This window comes from Oryzias melastigma, linkage group LG1 (assembly GCF_002922805.2).
Source record: "Oryzias melastigma strain HK-1 linkage group LG1, ASM292280v2, whole genome shotgun sequence".
Taxonomy (NCBI): Eukaryota; Metazoa; Chordata; class Actinopteri; order Beloniformes; family Adrianichthyidae; genus Oryzias; species Oryzias melastigma.
In genome coordinates, this window is record NC_050512.1 from 8,115,508 (window position 1) to 8,131,582 (window position 16,075).

At 45.7% G+C, this 16,075-nt stretch overlaps 1 protein-coding gene across 2 annotated transcripts in view; it reads left to right on the forward strand.

Moving 5' to 3' along the window:
• The window catches only part of LOC112137455 (complement C3), a 132,518-nt gene that overhangs the window by 26,657 nt on the left and 89,786 nt on the right, over window positions 1-16,075 (forward strand). For both annotated transcript variants that reach the window (XM_036211637.1, XM_024259793.2), the window contains exons 24-30: window positions 6,692-6,851; window positions 6,947-7,042; window positions 9,592-9,742; window positions 9,891-9,976; window positions 12,683-12,760; window positions 12,852-13,007; window positions 13,093-13,155. In XM_036211637.1, coding sequence (XP_036067530.1) covers window positions 6,692-6,851; window positions 6,947-7,042; window positions 9,592-9,742; window positions 9,891-9,976; window positions 12,683-12,760; window positions 12,852-13,007; window positions 13,093-13,155 — 790 coding nt within the window. The remainder of the gene's footprint in view (window positions 1-6,691; window positions 6,852-6,946; window positions 7,043-9,591; window positions 9,743-9,890; window positions 9,977-12,682; window positions 12,761-12,851; window positions 13,008-13,092; window positions 13,156-16,075) is intronic.

The following is a 16,075-nucleotide window of genomic DNA, read 5'->3' on the forward strand; positions in this document are numbered from 1 at the left end:
TACCCCCCCCCCCCCAAAGACCGCCTCCAGGCGGTCAAGGGCGGCGGTCCGGGAGGGCACGGTAGAAGTCCGAGATGAGCGAGGGGTCCAGGATGAGGGAGCGGGAGATCCAGGAGGGCTCCTCAGGACCGTAGCCCACCCAGTCGACCAGGAACTGGAATCCGCGACCCCGACGTCCAGAATGCGGTGGACCTCGAAGGCCGTGGCGACGTCAATGATACGGGCGGGCGGTGGGGAAGCGGACGGCGGGCACAGAGGACTGTCCCGGACTGGCTTGACCTGAGAGACATGGAAGGACGGGTGGATCTTGAGGGCCTTGGGCAGGCGGAGACGGACACAGGTAGGGTTGATGATCTTCTCGATGACATAGGGCCCGATGAATCGGGGAGCCAGTTTCCTAGAGGACGCCTGAATGGGGATATTGCGAGTGGAGAGCCATACCCTCTGACCGGGTTGGTAGTCGGGTCCCACCACTCTGCGACGGTTGGCGATCTGGCAGTTGCCCTCCTTGGTGAGGAGGAGGGCGGCCTTCGTCTGAGTCCAAATGCGCTGGCAACGCTGTAGGTGGTGTTGGACAGAAGGCACTGCCAGATCCAGTTCCTGAGAAGGAAACAGAGGTGGTGAGTACCCGAGGGCGGCCTCAAAGGGGGAGATTCCGGTGGCGGAAGCAGGGTGAGTATTATGGGCATACTCATGGGCATACAAGGAATTGGGACCAGTCCTGGTGGTTCTGTGCCGCCAGACAGCGGAGAGCTGCCTCCAGTTCCTGGTTGGCCCTTTCCGCTTGACCATTAGACTGGGGGTGACAGCCGGAAGAGAGGCTGACCGTGGCCCCCAGGGCGGAACAGAAAGCCTTCCATACTTGGGACGTGAATTGGGGCCTATGTCCACTGGTATCCCATGGTGACGGAAGACATGGTTAACCATGAGGTTGGCCGTCTCCGTGGCAGTGGGAAGTTGAGGAAGGCGAATGAAGTGGGCCATTTTAGAAAAGCGGTCAACAACAGTGAGGATGACTGTGTTACCGTTAGACGGGGGGAGTCCAGTGAGGAAATCCATGGGCGAGATGAGACCAGGGGCGGCTGGGAGTGGGTAGAGGATGGAGCAGGCCAGCAGGAGCAGAGGATGAGGATTTGGAACGGGCACAAGTGGAGCAGGCCACGACGTACTCACGTACGTCCTTTTGCATGGCGGGCCAGTGGAATCTCCTCTGGATGCGGCTAAGGGTCCGGTGCACCCCCCCATGGCAGGCAAGACGGGAAGCATGTCCCCAGGAGATGACCTCGGAGCGCAGGTCAGCTGGAACGAACAAGGTACCACTGGGGACAGGGGGGTGGTCACTGATCTTTTGAAGGGCTTGGAGTACCTTGTTTTCCACATCCCATGTGAAGACTCCGATGATGCAGGTGGACGGCAAGATGTTAGACGGGGTGTTTTCAGTGGGGCTGTATTTCCGGGACAGAGCATCAGGCTTGACATTGCGGGATCCTGGTCTGTAGGTGATGGAAAATTTGAAGCGGTCAAAGAAAAGACACCAACGAGCTTGCCTGGAGTTGAGTCTTTTGGCAGAGCGGAGATAAGCCAGGTTTTTATGGTCGGTCCACACGATGAAAGGTTGCTCCGCTCCCTCCAACCAGTGACGCCACTCCTCCAACGCCAGCTTGATGGCGAGTAGCTCCCGGTTTCCAACGTCGTAGTTTTGCTCTGTAGGTGACAGTTTGCGTGAATAGAAGGCACATGGCTTAAGTTTACCGGTAGAGACTTCCTTTTGAGAAAGGACGCCCCCTACACCCGAGTCAAAGGCGTCCACTTCCACAATGAATTGACGAGAAGTGTCGGGTTGGATGAGAATGGGGGCGTTGACAAAAAGACTCTTTAATTTGTCAAACGCGTGTTGGGCTTCGGTGGACCAGACGAAGGGACGGTTAGTAGACGTGAGACGAGTGAGGGGGGATGCAATGCTACTGTAGATTCTGATGAATCTTCTGTAAAAATTAGCGAAGCCAAGGAATTGTTGGAGTTTCTCTCGATTTTCGGGGGGTGGCCAATTGGTGACAGCCTCAATTTTGGAGGGATCAGGACGGATGCGACCAGGCTCTATGATGTAGCCTAGAAACTGGACGGTGGGTACATGGAACTCACATTTCTCATGTTTGACATAGAGCTGATTTTCTAAGAGTCTCTCGAGTACAAGACGTACATGATGCTCGTGTTGAGCCTGGTCGTGCGAGTAAATGAGAATATCGTCCAAATATACAAAAACTAAGCGGTTCAGAAAATCTCGGAGGACATCATTCACCATCCTCTGGAAGACTGCCGGGGCGTTAGTGAGGCCAAAGAGCATGACCAAATATTCGTAATGCCCTAGGGGGGTGTTAAAGGCAGTCTTCCACTCGTCGCCATCTTTGATGCGGATAAGATGGTAAGCATTGCGGAGGTCCAACTTGGTGAAGATGTGGGCTTTCTGTACGGAATCGAAGACAGAAGTGATAAGGGGCAGAGAGTATTTATCTTTGACAGTGACCTGGTTTAGTTCACGGTAATCAATACATGGTCTAAGTGTCTTATCTTTCTTTTCAACAAAGAAAAATCCTGCCCCCACGGGGGAGGACGAGGGTCGGATGTGGCCAAGGGCGAGCGCTTCCTGAATGTACTGTTCCATGGCTATTCTTTCAGGACCTGATAAATTAAATAGCCTGCCCTTGGGTAAGGGGGCACCTGACAGTAGGTTGATCTCACAGTCATAGGGCCTGTGAAGGGGAAGAGCACTGGCCTTGGTCTTGCTGAATACAGTCTTTAAATCATGATAGCAGCGTGGGATGGCTGTAAGGTCTATGGAGCACACGTTGTCTGATTCGGGGGTAGGTACAGAAGGTAGCGCAGATAATAGGCAGGTGGCTAGGCAGTAAGGACTCCAGTGGTTGATGGATCCCTGGGTCCAATTGAACTGGGGATTGTGCAGCTTGAGCCAGGAAAACCCTAACACGATGGGTGTGTGGGCTGACTTGGTGACAAAAAATTGAATGGATTCTCTATGGTTACCTGATGTGATGAGCAGGATGGGTTTGGTGCGGTGAGTTAAGCGTGATAGGTGTTGACCCCCTAGGCCGGAAGCAACTATGGGGGTGTCCAGGGGTTCTGTGGGGATAGACAGACGGTTAACAACATGGATATCGATGAGACTCTGTTCCGCTCCAGAGTCGATGAGGGCTTTTAAATCATGAACTTTGAGGTCGAGACATAACTTGACAGGGATCAACATAAATTCTTTATCAGAATTTGCAGCTTTAAACTCCCCTCGCGGCCTGTCGTCTAACGAGGGGCTTTGGAGTTTAAACGGCTTGGACAACCGGACACTAAGTGGCCCTGAGCTCCGCAGTAGAAACAGGCACCTGTTTCAAGTCTTTTGCGACGTTCCTCTTCTGACATCCGGGAGTGGCCGATCTGCATGGGTTCGTCCACAGGATTGTAAGAGACGGAGAATTCGGGGACCGGGCTAGGTTCGGTCAGAGGAGCGTGGCGGATCTTGAGAGGACGAGGGGGTTGGTATCGCTCTTTTTGGCGTTCTCGTAACCTAATATCAGACCTAAGGGCAGCTGATACTAACTCTTCAAAAGAGCGTGCCTCGGGTTGGGAGCAGAGGTGGTCTTTGATTTGTTCATTTAGTGACTGGTAAAAAATGCCCTTGAGGGCCAAATCGGGCCAACCAGCTAAAGAAGTGTTCCGCTAAAATGCGGAAGTCAATGACGTGATTGCTTACGGGCCGGTTCCGCTGTTTAAGAGCGAGTAACCGCCGGGTCGCCTCTTCCTGCTTACGAGGGTGGTCGAAAATGAGGCGGAACTTGCTAAGGAACCGTTCATAGGACAGGTTATTGATGGGATTGGCTGTGAGAAAAGCTTGGGCCCATAGAAGGGCTTTGTTACGCAGAGAATTGACGATAAGAGTTATCTTACTGTGGTCGGTCTGGTAGTGTCTGGGAGCTTGTTGACATATAAACTGGCACTGCAGCAAAAACCCTCCGCAGGCTTCCATATCCCCGAAGAATGGTTCCGGTTGGAGTCGGACATTTTCGGGGGCGGACGGTGATCCGGAAGTGGAAGGTGAGGGATTGGCGGGAACATGAGCAGTGGCGGAGGAAGCCTGGGAAAAACGATTAGTAAGTTCATGTAGGGTTTGAGTCATACCGTCCAGGCGGCGAAAAAGGTCCTGCTGAGCCACAGCCATTTGGGAGAGGGCGTCCGCTTGGCGTTCGAGCATAATGCCTTGTTGGGAAACGGCTAGTCTGAGTTCTTCCGGGTCAGCTGGGTCGGTGTTTTGGCCAGTCCGTTCTGTCATGACTACAGAACACGTAGCGACCCAGACGCTGGAACCCGGAAGAAACACAGTAGAAGGCGAGCGTGGTAGATAAAGGATTTAATAGTGCGGCGAGGAGGTAGTAACTTGAATAGGGCAAGAAGTGGGCTCCAAGCAGGAGGTCGAGGCTGGAGGCGTCACAGGTTGGTTCCTCGGAGAGGGAGATAGCCGTCTTGGGAGCAGGACCGTGGAACAAAGGCAGAGGCTCGTGGTGTGACCGTGGAGAGAAGATCCAACTGGGGATCCGGGCAGAGGCAGACAGCAGCGACCACTCGTGGTAACAGATTCCTGAGGGTGAGTACGAAAAAGGGATTAGACAGAGTCTCGTCAAAAGCGTGGCAAGACTGTGACATAGACGAGGTGACCAACTATGCACCATCAGGGGCAACGGACTGGCGAGGAATGATGATCCTGGTGCTCCTTAAAAAGGCAGGCGAGGTGATGAGGTGAGTGGTCGCAGCTGGGGATAAACAGCAGCCGGGTGGAGAGGAGAGGAGAGTGGAGAGGGGGAGGAGACTGACAGAGGCACCATGACAGCATCCACTGTATGCTTCTCTGAATTAAATCACTCAAAATTTGTGATTTTTCCCAATGTTTTCCCACGAATATAAACACCCACTTTTTTTTAAAAGATCGATGCGAATACAATAGATGTGCCCTTAGTAGCCCCGACCATCACTACACTGGTTTTACAACACAAATACATGCAGCATCATGACTGTGCCCGACGGGGGGAAGGTTGGGGGTCTTAAAGGAGCCCCACGTCTAAAGTAGCTAACACCTGTCTGAGCTGGAATTTACTGAAGACAGGACACAATCGGATGATATACCACATTGTGCATGTAAAATGAAAGTTTTTTGCTCTTCCTGAAAGGGACCGTCTCACGATGTTACATCAGATAGTGAGGATCCGCTCGTTTTCATGGGTATGGGAGGAGCTGCTGTTGAGAACGCATGTTTTTAGAGGATTTCTCAGAAATGCGTGAAAGGATCGTAATACTGCTTTGGGGTTCTTTATAGTTTTAAAACACTTAAAAGCTCAAAAAGTTTGGTTTTCATGGTATGGCCTCTTTAAGCAAGTCTAGGAGTCTGCCGAAGATTGTGGCGATAAGTAGTCAGTCACTTTTATTCTCACTGGCATCATGAAGTTCTGTGATTGTGTTATCTGTCTTGATAATGTAGTCTGTCACACACTCTGTCACACACTCGTTTTCTCTCAACCCCTCCCTTAGTGGTGGTCTTATATTGCCTTATTGTTCTGCAAAAATGACTAACAGACAAAAACACAAGGCAGTCTGATCGTTAAGCCTTTTAATACAATTTTAAGGTAATCTCACAAGATTGTTAAAGGTAAATGTCACATACTTACATATTGCTTCACTACCTTTTAAAAAGGCCCAACGCGCTTTTTAGAGTCACAGTCCCATTCACCCAGCCACACACAAACTTTCGCACAGTGATTACAGCTCTGCTGCCTTAAGCCACATTTACACCAGGAATGCGTTGCAGCATTGCACATTTAGAACGAAGCTAAACACAGGTTTTATAAATGCGTGTATAGCCCATGATGTTCACACTGGGCAATCAAGGAGGATTTTCCTTTTTTTCATATGTGTTTTTCATGTGTTTACCAGCACATGTCCGCCAACTACAGTTTGAAGAGGCTTGGTGGGAAATGTCGGAGTGGTGCAAATCGTGTAAATCTTGCTCCAGGATTTTTTTTCACAGCTCTATTCTAATATATTATTAACTTGGGGTCATATATTTCTGGTGGGGTAAATACAGCAATTATTGATTACTCCTTCATGATGAAACAGTTGGTATTTGTGTGAATTAGAAGAGACGCCATTCATAAGTCTTTACCAAATTTGCGTCTTTGATTAATCAAAGTTCAGCCTGGTTTAACTTTCCGGTTCCATGGCCACACTTTTTGTATGTGTAGCCTGAAAATAATCTTAATAATACTTGTAGCTACTTGTAGCTTGACTGCACATAGCTAAGGGATTCACACAGGTGCCTACCTTAGCTAGGAGCAATTTGGTGTTAAGTATATTGCTCAAGAACACTTCGACACATGGGGGACAAGGCAGGAACTGAACTTGCAATTCCTCCAGTCATAGGTTGCCGTTCTGCTTCTGCCCCACAGCCACCCTTTACAGAATATTTGCTTATCTGCAATTATTCCAAAGTTAGCTTTGTTAAGTTTTCATTATAACAAACCTCCACAATTTGGTGATACATTTTTGGAATTAGGTAGTTAAGATCTGTGTTTGGCATATTCAGCCTAGATCTAATCTATGAAACTGAACCCTTACATTGTTTTCTATATTCCACAAGGTTAACAGCTTATGTCGTCAAAGTGTTTTCCTTGGCCAACAACCTGGTGGCTATAAGAAAGGAGCATATTTGTAATGCTGTGAAGTTCCTGATCCTCAAAGCTCAGCAGCCTGATGGCATGTTCACAGAAGTTGGACATGTCTATACAGGATCGATGACTGTAAGTGAACCCACTGATGACTTTCACTGTTACATGTCCACCTTTTTCCAACTAAGACTAGGTTAAAACTCTACTTATATTTGTGTTCCCTCCAGGGTGATGTTCAAGGCTCTGACTCTGATGCCTCCTTGACTGCATTCTGCCTCATTGCCATGCAGGAGTCACACTCAGTTTGCTCAAATGACATCAACGTGAGTTTCTGATATTAAATCTAAATATGTTTTTACATTGTTTCTTAGCAAATTGCAGCGTTTTTTCTTAAAAATGTTGGTACAATACCAAACAATACATCATCAACCCTGTTCAAGTACAATAAGTCTGTCAGTGAAGGTAATCATTTCTCTAGGTCAGGGGTCACCAACGTGGTGCCCAAGGGCACCAGGTAGCCCTCAAGGACCACACAAGGTGCCCTCAAGTCTTTTCCAAAAATAGCACAACTCACTTGTGAGCTGCATCTAAATTAAAATTTTATTTTGTTGCAATTTTTTAAATTACACTTGCATTTACATGGATTTAAAAATTAAAACGTCTTAAAAATATGTTCATGATTCATGAACTTTAGATAAGTTTAGATGATCTCTGATCTACTCCAGTTAATTTTGTTAAAAATGCTGCAGATTTGGTCATTAGTGTGACGAAGAGGCAGAGGCATGTGGATCCATGTGCAAACCAGGTTTTAATGGAGAACACAGGCTGAGGCAAGGCGAGGTCAAAATACAGGCAGAGGTCAGGACACAGGCAAACAGGGAGTCGAGGAGGCAGGCAGGCAGGAGTCAGAAACCAGAGACAAACAAGGAATAAACTGCTCAGAAATGACTGCGTGGCAATGCAAGACTTCGCACTGAGGTGGTGACTGCAGGCAGACTAAATACTGGTGGTGATGAGGTGTAGGGATGCCACGATTAGTCGACTAATCGACTATTAAATTAGTCGACGACTAATTTAATAGTTGATTAGTCGTTACTTTATATTATATGGAGTCAGACTGTAGTAAAATTAAAAGTTATAAAAGCATTCTGCTAGCTTTTTGGACTATTTTGACATTTATTGAGGATTATTAATCTATTTTAGAGTTTAGCTAATATTTCAGCTACATGCTAGCTATTTTAGCTAATTTAGGATTTGTTATGTTTTTTAGGCTAATTTGGAGTTTAGCCAATATTTCAGCTGCATGCAAGCTATTTTGGCCAATTTAGGATTTTTTCAGTTTTAAACTAATGATGGTTAAGATGTGTGCTTTACATCCAGTTTGCGCATGACCTGATTAGTCGAGTAAATGGAAAAAATAATCGGTGATTAGTCGACTATTAAATTAATCGTTTGTGGCAGCTCTAATGAGGTGTATTGAAAACAGCTGAGGAGATCTGGCTGAGTGTGGAGAGGGAGTGCAGGGTCAATACTCAGGCGAGCGCTCCCTCTGGAGGTTGGAGAGGGAACCATCAGGTTGTTTCATGACAATTAGTTCAAAATGTGACAAGTTTTGTCTAAAAAATGTGTAAGTTTATTTTTTCTTTAACATTAACTTATTGATTAATATGGTACAACATAGTGAAAATAGGACATTTTTCCCATTGAATGTAAGAGATCATCTGAAAATGTACCGATTACTGAGATTCATAAAGTGCTGAATATTGATATTTGTTTCCTAGCTTGTTGTCATTGTTGATAATTACGGTGAGAAATCAGAGTCTATACATAGAGGAGTATCATTATTCATTGTTTATAATGTTTAACTAACTATAACTGCGCAACATTTATTATTTCAAAACGGTAGCCCTCAGTATAACTCAGTACCCATAAAGTAGCCCTCAGGTTTAAAAAGGTTGGTGACCCCTGCTCTAGGTGGTATAGCCTCAAGGTTGAATCACAGCAACAGGTCTTAAAAATCGTTTTCTTTTGAAAAACTTCACTGCTCATCCAAGTGGTTGCACTGGATTCTTGGTCTTCTTTGGAACTAATGAAAGGGAAGCATGGTGTAAATGAGTTGTGTCTGAAGCCTCTCCTCTGTTGAGAAGTGTAATTAACTTGTCTCTTTCAAAACATCTATCTTATCTGTAAAGAATGAAGGTCAAGCTTCTGTAAAGATGAAACTTCATGAAGCATCAAAGCCTTTCATCTAATTCAGGGGTCTCAAACTCAATTTTTCTTGGGGCCACTGTCTATATTTTTGGTCCATTGTCTATGTCTACTGAACAAGTTTATTGAACAATTGTTCATGTCTATGTAAGCAATATGTTCTTTGTCCTGTGAAACAACAGGAGCTAACGACGCTAGCAAGTGTTGCTAAGGACTTTTCTGATGACCAGATCCATCGACAATAGCAAATGTAAAGCAAGCCGAAGCATCACAAATGAAATTCAAAGCTATTATCTAAAAAACTTAGAAGATATTGCTTAGTAGACAATGAACTTTCATATTGAGGCGGGGGATGCAAAATATTGTCTTGGGGCCACTCATGGCCCGCGGGTCATCAGTTTGAGACGCCTGATCGAATCGATTCTCTCAAGAAAAAAAAGGGATAAAAAATGTATATTGAAGTGACAACAATGTGCTGTGTATTTATATTGGCAGTATGGAAAAAAATTGAATATTGGAATTGCTTTGTTTTAAGAAAATAAACCAAAAAGACAAAAATATGTCAATAAAAATGTACATAAGCAGGTTTGGCAAACTTAGTTAGGATATGTAGTACTAAATTGATTCATAGCAATAATAATTTTTTCCTCCCCCTCATGTCTAGACCCTGACCAGCAGCATTAACAATGCAGTTGCCTACCTGGAGAGACGGCTGCCCAGCCTTACGAATCCTTATGCTGTTGCCATGACATCATATGCTCTGGCTAATAGGGGAAAACTAAACCGCCAGATTCTCTACAAGTTTGCTTCTCCAGGTGCTGACACAAAAATCACTGAACAAACATCACTCAATGCTGTTGATTCCAGGAAATATAACTTTGGTCCAGTTTTTTTTTTCTCAAGTTGAACATTTGCCTCCTGTTTGAGATGTGTCATGATGATGGTTTTGCTCTCATCTCCCAGATTTGTCCCACTGGCCTGTTCCTAGAAAGTACGTCTATACCGTTGAAGCCACCGCTTATGCTCTACTGGCTTTGGTCAAGACCAAGGTGAGCTAATCCCTCATCCAGATTAAGAATCTTGTTTGTGCTAGTCCACATATTTTCTCAAAAAAAACATGTGCTGTTTTTAACAAAATTTTGGATCAGAAGGTAATTTGAGTAGAACTTATTTTACTTGGACTGTCCAACAGCTACTAAGCAAAACAAAAAAAAAATGAAAGTTTAGGGCCTCTTTTGTTTAACAGATGTTGGTATTACAGAAGAGGGTTATGTAACTATAGACGCATTAAGGTGTATATTTGTATAAATCCCTTTTATATTTAAGCCCAAATTTAATATGTTATATAATAGAGAACAGATTTATTTAGGATGTAGTGGTGCTTGAACAGGCAAAGGCAGGTCAGAAGCATCGGTGGATCTTTGAGAAGGAGAGTGGAGTTAGCAGGAGCAAAGAATGATATTGCATAGCTACTCACTCTGTCTTCGGCGAAGGGAGCATTCAGGGGAAGGGAAAGGAATCAAAATCCCTCAGAGGGGAAGGAGTGTGGTCCAGCAAAGTTTGATCCAAGGTCTGGGGAAGAGGGTATCTTAGAAGTCCTTAAAAGTATGAGCAGAGCAGGAACTGGGCAGAGTCAGTCAGGCAGTATCAAAAATGATCTGGAGAGCTGCCAAGAGCAGATACATTTTGGTCAGATGGGGAAAAAAGCAAGCTGAACTGGTGTTAGTGATATACACTTACTCTTTTAATAAACTGTGATCTAAACATCTGCAAAAAGTCAAAGATGGAAAATGTATTTTGTATAATGAAACAACAAAAACTTCAGTAGAAACAATAATGGTAATTTTTTTATTTATGAAAAGTCCATCAATAAAGAAGATCAATTACATTTTGTAAAAACAAAAGGAAAATTGAATACATTTTGTAAAAACAAAAGGAAAATAGAAACACGCTGTTGAAAGAAAAACAGTGAGGGTGGTGGTGTTGGTGGTGAGGGGGTACTGGAAAGATAGAGTTCATTGTCACCCACAAAAGACCTTGCGACCACAGCTGTGGAAAGCAGCAGAGACCATGGAGGTGGAAAACATGGTCCACTCTGACTCAATTCCACCAGCCTGTTTGAAGCTCTACCGGGAGTGGGAGTTACAAGTCCTTTCTAACAGAGTGCTCCTCACAGCACATTTAGGTCTGCCAAGTCTTTCCGGTCTCCTCTCCCTCCAGCAAATCCACTTCACCACCAGGTAACCTGAAACCACTACAAAGTTGATTAACGATCTCCTGGCGAGGGTGTACAGCTTTCAGGTGTATTGATGGAAACCCTTTTGCTCGAACATGGTATTAGTTATGGACAAACTGAAAATCCGCCGTGTAAATTACTGTATCGAACAGAGTAGTGGACACATTTTGCTTTTATTATTGGTTGCTCATGATAGCGAGGATAGTTTACAGTCGAGTCTCTGGCTAACCTGCGTCTCCTGATTGCACAGTCCTGCTGATTTTTAATAACGAACTACCAAACTAAACCCAAACCTGCCCAAATTATGCCCATCTGCTCAAAGCAATTATTGCCCGTAAATTTTGAATCTAAACTGTCCAATTGGGCAGAAAATAGCCCATTTTGGCAACACTGGTGAAATAGAGTAGATATAAAGGATTATATATGAAGTAGATTACCCCACTCTCCTCCTGATGAAGATTCAATAAAACAAAGTTGTTGATTTGTAGAGGTCGTTTCTGATTTGAAAAACTTCTATAAAGGAAACATTACATATTTTTTATCCACAGAATGCACTTTTAGCGCTCAATCCATTCTCTGATCATCTTACAGGGCAGACAGATTGATCATATTTTGTCTTTACATAAATCCTCATTCAGTGGGTTTTTTTCAACACAAAGGAACATTTTCTGTGCTAAAGTTTCTGAGCGGATGTCTACCGAATTCGGCTTTGCTGTAGGAAAATTCTCAAATGTGCCTTTTCAAAGTTTCCATAAATCAATCAGCAACTTTATTTGATTCCATCTTCAATCTCCATAAAATGTTTGAAATTTGTGGTGAAGATGTTCCTTTTATTGTCAAAGTGGAGGCTAAAAACCATACGCTAGCCTCAGCTACATCTGAGTTTAAGGTGTGATGGATAAATAAAGCAACACAACCATTGTAAAACTGGTATTTTCACTGTCTTTATTATCTGTGTTGGTGAAACAGTCTTCCTGGTAGAAAAAGTGAGTGATGAATCCAAAAAACTGGTTTGAGCATAAATTACTGAGCGAAGACAGAAAGGTGCACCTGTTTTCAAGAAATGATCCACATGAAAGCGAAGATGATTTTTGTTACAGAGATTGATGATGCTTTAAAGAGAAAAGAGGCATTCACAGCCAGTGCTAATCAGTACATAATACCATGCTCTCATCATTTTAATGAATGCAGAAATGTTCATATGGTGTTGTCTGCATTTTGTAACCAAATGTCACCTCAAAATGAACCCATTAGCTATAACCATTCTGTCAGTGCCAAATTTAAGTTGGAAAAATGTCAGTAGACCTGTTGCTATTTCAAATGTTTAGTCTTCTTGGTATTGTATTGCTTTCATTACTTTGATTTTCTGAGACTCTTCATTTATGTTTTGTGCCAGTTTCTACTGTGCTTATCTCTGTGTGCATGCTGACAGACTGCATGACTGGTAAAATAGAGCAGCACTTTAAATCTTAATCAGTATACGTCAGTAATTTCTTGTGTCCTGTCTTTTGCTATCAAGTCTTTTGAAGATGCCAAACCTGTTGTGAGATGGTTCAACCGACAGCAGTTTGTTGGTGGGCATTACGGGTCCACCCAGGTGAGGAATAATTTGCCTCTTTGCATTTTTAGTACAATACATTCAAAATCATTTTGACCTTTATATCTGTTTTTTAATATTTATCTTTTAGGCTACAAATATTGTTTACCAAGCTTTAGCAGAGTACTGGACCAATGCCCCAGAACCAGAGTATGATCTGAAAGTGGATATCTTGTTGCCAGGCAAATCAAAACCTGATAAATATGAATTCAACCGTGACAACAGCTACGCTACAAGAACCTCTAGAGTAAGATCCTGCTGCTGATACAAATACATTCCAATATTTGTTCATTTTCTTCTTTGTTTGTTTGTGACTGATACTGTGTCTGCAGATTAAAGATATAAACAAAGATGTAAAAGTGAGGGCCACCGGATCGGGAGAAGCTGTTGTCAAAGTAAGGATTGAAACTGTTTCTGAGGAAGTTCCAGATTTGTGATTTAAATGTAAAATATGGCCTCAAGTCCCAAATTGAGGGCCAGGTGAAGACCAACAAGTCTCAAGTCCAGTCCAACTTCTATTGTTAAATGTTTCAAGTCTTTTAAAGTCCTTTCATCAACAGAGTAATATTATTCACGCAGAACGTGTGTTCTTTTTTTTGGAACTGTATTCATTAATCAAGATTTTGACTTCAGTAATTTTCTGTTAAACTGTACCTTAACTTGAACCTATAACATTATCCTTGAGAATTACCAAACTACAAAAATGAAACAAGACAAATATAATTATAGATAATATCAACTGCACATGAGAAAAACAAACTTTACGCAAAAATATAAAAGTATATGTTTCTAGTATCAAGATATATTTCAAGTATGCTTTGACATGCTGTTTTTAGCTTCATTTTCATTGTTCTGTTCTCATATTTGATGTTGATTATAGAAATTCAACAGCACTGGAGGGAGTTTTTGAATGACTGACTCAGAATTTAAATGGTCAGATTTTAAATTTTTTAAATTGCCCCTCCTTGAACCGCCACCTTAACGTGGTGGAGGGGTTTGAGTGCTTGAGTGATCTCAGGAGCTATGCTGTCGGGGGGCTTTTTGCCCCTGGTAGGGTCTCCCATGGCAGACAGGTCCTGAGTGACGAGCCAGACAAAGAGCGGTTCAGAACCCCTTCATGAGTCATGCCATGAGAGATTCCGCTACGTCGCCCGGATTGGCATCACCGGGGCCCCACCCTGGAGCCAGGCCTGGGGTTGGGGCTCGGAGGCGAGCGCCTGGTGGCCGGGGCTCCTCCTACGGGCCCCGGTCGGGTCCAACCCGAAGTAGCGACGTGGGATCACTCCCCAGTGGGCCCACCACCTGCAGGGGAGCTCTGAAGGGGCCGGTGCATTGTGGTTTGGGTGGCAGTCGAAGGCGAGTGCCTCGGCGGCCCAAACCCCGGTCATGGATTTTGGCTTTTGGGACATGGAATGTCACCTCTCTGGGAGGGAAGAAGCCTGAGCTGGTGCGAGAGGTTGAGAGATACCGGCTAGACATGGTTGGGCTCACCTCCACACACAGCCTGGGCTCTGAAACTCAGTCCCTCGAGAGAGGCTGGACTCTCTACCACTCTGGAGTTGCCCTTGGTGAGAAGCGACGTGCTTGCGTGGGCTTACTTGTGAGCCCCCAGCTCAGACGCCAGGTGTTGGAGTTCGCACCGGTGGACGATAGGGTCGTGTCCCTTCGCCTTCGGGTGGGGGACAGGTCTCTGACTGTGGTTTTGGCTTACGGGCCAAATAGCAGTTCAGAGTACCCGGCCTTCTTGGTGTCCCTTGAAGGTGTACTGGAAAGTGCCCCAACGGGGGACTCCGTCGTCCTTCTGGGGGACTTCAACGCCCACGTGGGTAATGACAGTGGTACCTGGAGGGGCGTGATTGGTCGGAATGGCTTCCCTGACCTGAACCCGAGCGGTGTTTTGTTGTTGGACTTCTGTGCACGTCATAGTTTGTCCATAACAAACACCATGTTCGAACACAAAGGTGTCCATCAGTACACCTGGCATCAGGACACCCTAGGTAGGAGATCGATGATCGACTTTGTAGTCGTTTCAGGCGATCTCCGGCCGTGTGTTCTGGACACTCGGGTAAAGAGAGGGGCAGAGCTGTCCACTGATCACTACCTGGTGGTGACTTGGATTCGCTGGCGGGGGAGGAGGCCGGAAAGACTTGGCAGACCTAAACGTACTGTGAGGGTCTGGTGGGAACGTCTGGCTGAGCCCTCCGTCAGGGAGATCTTTAACTCCCACATCCGGGAAAACGTCAAGCAGGTGCCGAGGGAGGTTGGTGACATTGAGTCCGAGTGGACCATGTTCTCCACCTCTATTGTCTCTGCTGCTTTCCGGAGCTGCGGCCGCAAGGTCTCTGGTGCCTGTCGCGGCGGCAACCCCCGAACCCGGTGGTGGGCACCGCAAGTAAGGGATGCCGTCAAGCTGAAGAAGGAGTCCTATCAGGCCTGGTTGGCTTGTGGGACTCCAGAGGCGGCTGACAGGTACCGGCAGTTTAAGCGAGCTGCGGCCCGGGCTGTGTTGGAGGCAAAAACTTGGTCCTGGGAGGAGTTTGGTGAGGCCATGGAGAAGAGATTCTGGCAAACCATCCGGCGCCTCAGGAGGGGAAAGCAGTTTTCCACAGGCACCGTTTTCAGTGCAGGTGGGGATCTGCTGACCTCAACTGGGGACATTGTCGGGCGGTGGAAAGAATACTTTGAGGATCTCCTCAACCCTGCTGACATGCCTTCCGTTGAGGAAGCAGAGGCTGAGGACACTGGGGTGGAACTGTCCATCACCCAAGCTGAGGTCACTGAGGTATAGTGATGTGCGAGTCGTGAACGAATCGTTCAAAACTCGCGAGTCACTTTACTGACTCGAGAATCATGAGTCATCTTCCCCACTGACTCATTAATTGACTCACTTCCTTCCACTAATTCTCTTCGCTGTGAGAAGTACTAAAAACCTCAGAGACAAAGCTGAAACACGACAGAATCGCTGGTTTCGCTCTGTCTGTGCTCACCGCTCTTCTACAGACAACACTTGCTGCTCCTCAGTCACCCCTCCCTTTGGGAGAATCTGCTCCCTGGCCCCTCCCAACCAGAGAATCTGCTCCCCCTCCCAACCGGAGGATCTATTGGCCACTCCCATACCCCTCCCCTCGCGGAGGTGCTGTTGTGAGTGCGAGCTGCTCTCTGAGTCCGGGATGAATGCAGGTGTTCGAGTCACCACTCATATGATTCACCTGATTCATTTGATTCACCTCGTTTCGAGCTGAATCAAATGAGCGATGACTCATGATTCAGGACTCAGAGCTCACCGGAAACCCGAACAGCGCCTCGCTCCGAGCT